This window comes from Monodelphis domestica, chromosome 1, assembly GCF_027887165.1.
Source record: "Monodelphis domestica isolate mMonDom1 chromosome 1, mMonDom1.pri, whole genome shotgun sequence".
NCBI lineage: Eukaryota > Metazoa > Chordata > Mammalia > Didelphimorphia > Didelphidae > Monodelphis > Monodelphis domestica.
Window position 1 is genome coordinate 227,513,077 of NC_077227.1, and position 9,367 is coordinate 227,522,443.

At 44.1% G+C, this 9,367-nt stretch overlaps 1 protein-coding gene across 4 annotated transcripts in view; it reads left to right on the forward strand.

Annotated features, from left to right (window-relative positions):
* Positions 1–9,069, forward strand: part of FAM181A (family with sequence similarity 181 member A) — an 88,337-nt gene extending 79,268 nt beyond the window's left edge. For 2 of the 4 annotated variants that reach the window (XM_056810510.1, XM_056810512.1), the window contains 2 exons: positions 6,303–6,421; positions 7,615–9,069. In XM_056810510.1, the coding sequence (XP_056666488.1) occupies positions 7,698–8,534 (837 nt within the window). In that variant the 5' untranslated portion in view covers positions 6,303–6,421; positions 7,615–7,697 and the 3' untranslated portion in view covers positions 8,535–9,069. Of the gene's footprint in view, positions 1–3,365; positions 6,123–6,302; positions 6,523–7,614 lie in introns of those variants that run through there. The other 2 variants (XM_056810511.1, XM_056810513.1) reach the window with 2 other exon arrangements.
* The last annotated feature ends 298 nt before the right edge of the window (positions 9,070–9,367 follow it).

Here is a 9,367-nt window from a genome sequence, read left to right on the forward strand (position 1 = left end):
CAAAAACAAAATCTGGTCCTAGCTCCCCTACTTGGTAGCCTTGAGCAAGTCTTCAACCTTAAAGTAGGAATAATAAGGTCTAAAAGTAGTTACAAGAAAGTAGAGCAAAAAAGTACTAGATGTGGAGTCCTAGGTACTGAGTTCAAATCCTCACTGTCATTAATATATCTTGGTTTTCTCAATTGCAAAATGAATGGTGTTGGAAAAGATGACCTTAAAGATTTCTTTTCTCTTAGGATCTATGATCTTATGATCACAGGCAGCTAGGTAATGCAAAGGATAGATTGCTGGACCTTGAATCAGAGTTCAAATTTGACCTCAGATACTTACTGATGCTGGGCAAGTCATTTAAAATCACTTAAATTCTGTCTGCCCCAGTTTATTCAACTGGTAAAATGGGGTTAATAATATCACTTATCTGCCAGAGTTGTCATAACTATTAAATGAGAAAATACAGGTATCCCTTCCACATCACAAGAGTTAGGTTCAAGGCATCCTCATGATCTGGGAAATCCATATAAAACTTTTTGGTCCTCCCTTTGTACCAGAGAAGAAGTCTGATTTTTTTCTTTTTCCTTAATGAAGTGTTTACAGGACTTTATTGTAAAACTTAGATAAAGTATTTGGTCATAGGCTATGTGTAGGTGAATGTTAATATTTCTAGCCTTTGTGTTTTATCTGCTGGCTTTCACAACCTTTTTGCAAACTTGAACTGTTTATTTATTTTAATTTTTAAAAAGAAATTGACTATATTTGTGGCATTAAAAGATAAAATATGTAAATATTATATACTATTACACACATATTTTATGCATTTTTCTGAGTTTATAAACTTTTTCCGTGTCATCTGTGGCTTCTGCAAAACTTCCCCCAAGTTCCCATTTAATTTATGCTGATCCACAATGTATGGAAACCAAAATGGGGAAAGTGACAATGTGGAAGGGATACCTGTATTAGTAAAGCACTTAGCACACTGCCTGGCACATAGCAGTTAGTTGATAAATACGTGTTTCCTTCCTATCTGTGAAGCATGAGCTTGTATTCTTTACAAAAGAGGAAACTGAGACACAGAGTAAGGAAGCCTAAAAAAGTATTTTTATGTGTATAAAAAACAGGGTCCCTATCTTTGGAAAATTTCTATTTTATCCAGAGAGATTAGATTTATGCAAAAGTGTTAAGTAGAACCCAATGCAAATGGTGCATTATGGGATAAGTTGTTGGTAATATCAGACTTTCAGTCATGATTTCATTTGATGATCCAGATAAGTCTGTAAAATAGGCACCATAACCCTTTGTTTATAAAAGTTCATGGAGTAGGGTTAATTTACCCAGAAAGAGCCAGAAACAAGACCAGATCCCCAGTCACCGAATTCCAGAGCCAGTCTTTTCTCCAAATACCACAGCAGCCTCTAAATCCAGAGAAAGGGAACTGGAGATGGAGAGCATCTCCACAGCATTGAAGGTGGGTCAGCAAGAGTTTGTATCCTCTCAGAAGATATTCCAGGGAATGGGGAGAGCGTGGATCAAAGGACTGAGATGGATATGAACATGGCATGATGTGGGGACAGTGAGAAGAATGGCCTGACTAGAGTACTGGGTTCATGTCAGAGAAATCATAGGATCTAGTATGATCTGAATTAAACCTTAGCTTAGAGAGACGTTTTGGTCCAACCTCCTGATTTCACATATGAAAGAACTGTAGCCCAGAAATGTTTAATTCCTTGGCCAAGATTAGACAGGGGGTTAGTAGCAGAGCTGAGATTCAAAACCAGCTCTCCAGACTAATAAATCCAGTGCTCTTTGGAGAGTCAGAAAGGGAAATTATGAGCAAATGATGCAGAGTTTTGAATGCGTGACCACAGAACGTGGAATTGATGAGCTAGGAAAAAGGAAGTCATTTCAGGGATTTGATTAATGAAATGCCATGATAACTGCCTCCATCTCTTTACTGCTTCATGGTTTATTGATGTTTTTTGGTTGTGTGAGACTCTTTGTGACCTCACTTGAGGTTTTCTTGGCAAAGATACTGAAGTCGTTTGCTATTTCCTTCTCCAGCTCATTTTACAGATGAGGAAACTAAGGAAAACAGGATTAAGTGACTTGCTCAGGGTCACACAGCTACTGTCTGAGACTAGATTTGAACTTGAATCTTCCTAACTCTAGGTCCTCCACCTATATTGGTGTAAGAGTTAGGTTAGAACCAGATACAGCTCTTCTGCCTCTGGATCAGAGCTCCTTCCAGCTTTGGCATTACTCTGGTTTCAGTATGTTATTATCTCCATTTTATACATTAAGGAAACTAAGAGTCAAAGTGAATTTAGCTCAAGGCTGCAAATCTTTGGATTCAAGGGGTTCCAACATTCTGAGTTTACAAATGAAAAACCTGTGATGCTAATGCTCTTCTCATTCCCAGTATATTTCTCTTTCTTGTAGATCAAATTGTCCTTCCATAATGAAATAGCTGTGCTAAAACTATTAGGGTTGTATGTAGCTATATTCAGAATGAACTGGATAAGAATGAGGTCCTTGAGGGCAAAGACAGCTTCATTTTAATCTTTGATCCCCACAACTAGTCCAGTGTTTAGAAAATGTTAGGCATTTAATAATAGCTTGTTAGTTCACTGAAAATACTGGTGGTTTGAAGACAAGCTGAGAATAATAGTTATTAATATTTAAATGTTCTCTTAAAACAGAGATTCTTAACCTTTTTTTTTTAAGTCACAGACCCCTTTGGCAATCTGGAGAAACCTATAGAACCTCTTCAATATTATTATTTTTTTAAACCCTTATGTCTTACAATCAATATTGTATATTGGTTCCAAGACAGAAGAGTGGTAAAAGCTAGACCAGTGAAGGTGAATCTATGGCATGCCTGTAGTCACCCACCAGAGATTGTTACTCAAAAGCCAGAGGGACTCAGGGAAAAACTGTTCCTCTCCCCTCTCCATGTACCTGAGAATGTTCCTCATTTCACCTACCCCTCTGCCCAGCAGCCAATGGGAGTGTTTCCTCCCTCCCTGCCTGGGGTAAGGTAAGGGTAGAGGGAAGGGAGGTGGGTCACGTGAAGCATGGCACTCAGTCTGGGGTAAGGGGTGTTGAGACCTGGCACTCTGCCTCCAAAAGGTTTGCCATCACTGGACTTGGCAATAGGGATTAGGTGACTCGCCCATTTGAACCCAGGACCTCCTGTCTCTAGGGCTGGCTCTCAACTTCAAAATTATTTTTAAATTATATTCATTTAATTGATTAATTATTTATTAATTAAATCATTAAGATATTATTTTAATTAAAAATAAATAATTAATATTAAGTTAAATAAATCAACTATGAAATACATAGGATTACAAAGGAAACTCATAATATAATATTTCCCAAAAATCTTAGTGTAATTTTAAGCTAATAAAGTGTAAAGTTTTAAGCTATTAAAGTTAAAATTGTGCTAAGACATTGGGGAGATCCTGAACTGAAATCCAGTTATCATTTTTTTAAGTTCATAGACTCCAGATTAAGAACCCCTTTATCATTATCATCATAGGATCACAGATTCAGAACTGGAAGGAGCCTTAGAGATGGACTGATACATTTCCCTCATGGTCCAGTTGAGGTAACCAAGGAAGTTAAGGGGCTTGACCAAGGTCACAGGTAGAAAGCTTCAAAGGCAGAGTCTAAACACAGGTCTGTCTCCAAATCCAGCAAACTTTCCAATTCACAGGACCACTTTGCTACTTAGGTATCCTTTAATCTCTTAAAATCATTACTACCCCTAAGGTGATTAACTGCAAAGATTCCTCTCTGGCAAGGCTTACCCTCTGATGATTTAGCTGGCCTTTGTCTGAAGAGCCAGCAGCGTATTCTCTGCCCCCCCCAAGTTATTAGAGCCTATTGACATTTTTTATTCACATAGTTCCTTATAGCGGTGAAGGGGGAAAGACCCCCTAGTCTCACACCTATTGGCTTTCAATAATTAATTGGCCTAAGGATGTTTCCTTTGAAATATAATTTAAAGGAACTGATTGGAGGATCATAGGATGTTGCAGCTGGAAGGATTATGGAACCCAGAATGTTAGAGCACAGACTATTGAAAGCTGAAGCAAGAAGAGACCTTAGAACATGGAATATTAGAATGCAGAACGCAGTATTTTAGAAGTAGAAGCTTAGAAATCAGGCTGCCAGTCTATCCATCCACAAACTACTGTTAGAATTATATTGAAATAATTATCAATGCTTTTTTAAAGTTCATGAACCGCAGGATAGGAAACCCTGATCCTCATAGGATCACAGATTTAGATGTGGAAGGGACTTTTTAGGCCAACTCTCTCATTTTTCAGATTGAGAAACTGAGTCCTAAAGAAAGGAGTACCAAATTCGCACACTCAGAACAGAAGGGGACCCCTCTCATTACTGAGGACCAGCCAACGTGCCCTGAAGGAGAATTCCCCTAAATTCGTGGAAAGGAGCCATGTGAAACCAGTTGGAAGCCCCGGTGCCCTCAGCGTTTCCACTTGCCTCGCTCGTGTGTGGGGCTGAGCCACCTACAGGAATTGTCGGCATTTCTGAAATTCACGGGGTCAGGATTTCTCCTGGGCTCTCCCAGAGGGCGGGCGCTTGGTGAGATGCCTGGGTTCCCGGGCTATTGAGTTATTGCCACCGGCTTCGGACAGCCGGGGAGAGGACCAGGAGGGGGACAAGGAGGCGGAGGCCACAGCCGCGGGGGAAGCCTCCCTCCCAGAGCTCCGGGTTAATAAAGGAAGCAGCTCAATTAGCATTTCACACGCTTTTCTTCCCCCTCACGGTCCAGGCCCCGCAGTGGGCATGCTCGCTCCCTCAAAGATCGCCCTGTTTTCGCTCCTCGCCAGCGTTGGCAGGGTGATAGTGACCAAGTGTGCAAACTTGTGCTATTGTCTCCGGGCCAGGGGGAGCCATGGCGACTCGCTAATATGACACAGGAAAATGTTTGCTGATGGTAATTCTATGGGCTTTGTCTAACTCTTTCTCCATCATGACGACTCGATTTAAGTCTCTAACTGTTTGACTACAAATGCAAGAGGGCTATCCAACTCCATCCCTTTGTCCGGCCAGTTTGAATGGGTAATTCAGCCTTTGTGCGCCTCAATTGAGGGGGCAAACATAAAAGACAAGATTCTTCAACGCTCAGGCCGGCTTTCCATGGATATCTATCCCCGCAACTCTTTAGAGTGCCGGGTCCTTCCCTACCTACCTCTTCTGACATCATTCCTCCTCTCCTCTCCTCCTTCCCTCCCCCACCCGTCATCTTTTTTGTTTAAAAAAAAAAAAGATGGAGAAGAGCTTTTATTGATAATAATAGTAATAATAACGACAGTTCGCATTTCTGGAGCGCACCGAGATTTCCAAAGCATTTTCTTTACAATACTAATATCCCCATTTCACGGATAAGGCACCTGAAGACCCCAGTGGCCCGGTAAGTGACTTGCCCAGGTTCAACATTGAATTCATTTCAACAAAACATTGATTGAAGGAGTAGAAGCACCGTGAAAGATGGAGAAACCAGGCAAGACCCACTTATTAACCTCATTTTACAGAAGAGGAAACCGAGGCACGATAAACTAAATGATTTGCCTTAGGGTAACTTGGCCTCAGTTTACAGATGGGGAAATCCGATAGCAGGGAGATGAGATGACCTGCCAGGATCACTTAACAATAATAATAATCGAGGTTTTGTGTAGTGCTTCATTTTACTCATGCCATCTTCTTTAATCCCAACAACAAATCGATGAGGTATATTTCCTCATCATCCCCATATTATTATCCTTATTTTACACATGGGGAAACTGAGATACACAGCGAGATGAAAGTGGCTTGCCCAGGATCGCACAGCTCATAAGTGTCAGTGCCGAGGTTCGAGGCCAGCACCTCCGCATCTCTTAAAAGTAGACAGCCTCATCAGCTTGCCCCCTCCCTAATTGTCCCGCCTCACTGGAGCATGGCCGCCCACGTCTCCAGGCCTCTCTAGGCTGACTTCAAGAGTTTCAAGTTTCTGTTCTTCGCTCACTCCGCATCAGCAGAGCCCGCGTCCCGGGCGCTTGAGAACCGCCCTCCTGGCTCCCCGCCCCCCAACACAGAAAGGATGGAGGGAAGGAAAAGTGTGTAGGGGAGGGGGTAGGGAACAGGAGGGGGGAAATGAGGGGGCAGAAATTTGCCGGGAAATGATGGTATTTTATTAGCTGTCTTTTTTGTGATGGTCCCCATGGTAACAATTTGTGCTGGCAAAGAATGTGGGAACAGGGGGCCCGACGCCTGATTGGGAGTCTTTGTATTTGCAGAGTGGCTCCTGATTGGCCGGAGAAGTCCCCCAGCTCGAAGGAGTTGGTATTCATTCAGACTACTCAAGGGCCGCTAAACTGCTTCTAAACACTCCTAGCCGCTGGTTGCTTCTCCAAAGGTTGGTCGTGTATAACCTGCATAACAAGATTAGCCCGCCGCCGGGTCCCTCCTCAGCCGCATACAGTAACAGTCAATATTTGGGAGGCAGCTTGGCCCACAGTGGGTTGGGTAGAAGGAGAGGGAGGGAAAGAAGGAGGGAGGGAAAAAGGGAGGGAGGGAAAAAAGGGAGGGAGGGAGGGAGGGAGGAAAGGAGAGAGGGGAGGGGGATGAGTGCCTGCATGCCTGTGTTTGGGATGGAGGGTATTTGGGCGGTTGTGAAGGCATGAAATTGCTACAGATGTTTTACCGAGTTCGCTGTTACCTATGTAACCAGATGAGCCAGGAACAGAGAGCTTCCTTCTCTAGCTCTGAGACAGTGGAAGAGAGAGGCCTTTTACAGGATGGGAGAAAAAAGGAGGAGGATTGGGAAGGGGGGGGGGCGCTGTTATAAGTAGAAAGAGAGAGGGGTGTTGGGAGGGGGTGGAAGAAAGAATATTCGGGGTTGGAGTAAATGGGCAAATGAGAGGGAATGAGGTGGGGGGGAGCGTTGAGAGAATAGAGATGTGAATTGGGGGTGGAAGAAGAATCCGAGGATATATATGTAGGAGAGACAGGAAGAATAAGAGGTTGCTGTGAATGGAGGAGTAAGAAGAAGTTTGGACTTCGGGAGAGAGAAATGAGAAGAGGATGGAGAATTGGGGAGTGGGAGAAAATGATTGGTGTACTTACTGTAAGAGAGGGAGAATAAGAGGGAGACGCTTAGAAGGAAAGAAGCTGGGAATATGCAAGTGGAGAGGAGCTGGAAATAAAAGAAAGGTTTTCAGGGGGACCAGAGAGGAAAACTGGAGGATCAAAGGAAAATGAAAGGAGAATGGGGTGGGGTGGGGGAGAGAGAACTGCTTTCAAAAGCCGGGAAAAGTTCTAAATGTGGCAGATGCTAATGCTGATGAAAGGAAAAGTTTGCTGGTCAGGCTTTTAGGTGCTCACCCACCAGGGAAGTAGACAATCGTGGATGGTGGGTGGGCGCCTGCCAGAGGTGGCAACTGCATCTTGACTGGTTTGTCATGTGCTTTCCACAGTTATCCATGTCCTCATTTTGCCAAAAGGAGACAATGCATGTAAAGCACTTTGCAGATCTTTAAAGGCTAGATAGATGCCAGCTAGCTACTGCTATCACTATGATTATTGTTATTGTGGTCATTTTATTATTAGGTCTGCCCTTTGTCCACCTGCTGAGCTGCAGGCCAGGGAATAGCAGCTCTTCATGGAAATCTCCGGGAGGCGTACCCAGGGAGATGGCATCCGACAGTGAGGTGAAGATGCTACTCAATTTCGTGAACCTGGCCTCCAGTGACATCAAAGCTGCCCTGGACAAGTCTGCCCCTTGCCGACGCTCTGTGGACCACAGAAAGTATCTGCAGAAACAGCTCAAGCGGTTTTCTCAGAAATATTCCCGGCTGCCAAGATGCTATCCCAATAGATCTGGGGAATCTCACTCAAAAAGGGGGCCTGAGGATAGCCATTGCCGCACCCCCTCTAATGGCAGCACAGAGAAGGGCCCAGGAAACCGGGGAATGGAAGAGAATTTTCCTCAAGTGCAGGCCCTGCAAGAGCAAATCCCAGAGGCCTCCAGGCCAGACCAAGTACCCATGCGGAAAAGACAGCTGCCTGCTTCCTTCTGGGAAGAACCTCGGCCTGCCCAAAGCTACTCTGGGGGGTTAGATGGGCTCTCTGGCCATAGGGAGGTTCCTGCTTACGAGGGGAAAAAAAGTAAAAAGAGACCTGAGACTTTGGGTTCAGAGACTGCACCTGTACCTACTTCTCCCAGGGCAGAGAAGGAATCCCCTAAGGTCCCTTCAGCCTCCCTCATGGGCCGAATGAGTGCCTGGAGTTGTTGTCCATTCCAGTACCATGGACAACCCATCTACCAGAGCCCAGGAGGGCTGCCTCAGTCTCCTGTGCCCAGCCTGGGGCTTTGGAGAAAAAGTCCAGCTTCCCCAGGAGAGATGGGTCATTTCTGCAAGGAGCCTGGTAGCCCTAGCCAGAAAGTTTACAGACCAGTGGTCTTGAAACCCATCCCCACAAAGCCAGGGGTTCCTCCTCCCATTTTTAATGTTTTTGGCTATATCTAGCCCCAGGTGAGTGACCCTTGGAAAGCACTGACCACCCTGTTCTAGTGAAGGTCCTGCCAGGTCCTCTGGATTGATTCCTGGATAGGAAAGCTTCCATCCCATCCATCTCCAATAGGGGAGACGGCCTCCCCTGCAAAGGCCACGAGGAACACTGAGGAGGTGATTTCTGCAATATTCCTGAAAAGCTCATTCAGAAGCCTTCCGGGGTTATTTAAGATAATTACTGTAACGAGAGGGAATGGGGAGGGCAAGGGCGGATGAAGGCTATTTTCCCAGTCAGCACTTGTAACATCAATGACATCTGGAGCTAGGGTTGAACCAGGCAGCACGTCAGAAGACAATTGTGAACCAGATGACTCCATTTGTACTGTAAACAGCTGTTCTAACAGTTGTGGGGCTAACTTTTATCTGATAGGTGCTCAGGAAGCAACATTCTCTTCATTTGCCAAGAAATTTGTAAGCCAATCTCATTTTTTTTTCTTTCTTGTAAATATTAAGAGGGTTAAAAGAATAAAACAAAGTCATTTTTATAGTTTCTACTTCTCAGATCTCTTTAAATTGAACACCACTTCTGTTACCTACTTGCTTTCCTTCTCTCAGACTTAGCTTTTTCATCTTTAAAATGATCGGGTTGAACTAGGGGATTCTTTTTTTAAGCCTTACCTTCCATCTTAGAATCAATGCTGTATATTAGTTTGAAGGCAGAAGAGCTGTTAAAGGCCAGGCAATGAGGGTTAAGGGACTTGGCCAGGGCGTAGAACTAGGGGATTCTCCAAGTTCAGCTCTGGCTTCAGAACAAGCTTAATTAGTAGGGTGCCTCATTATCAGAGAAG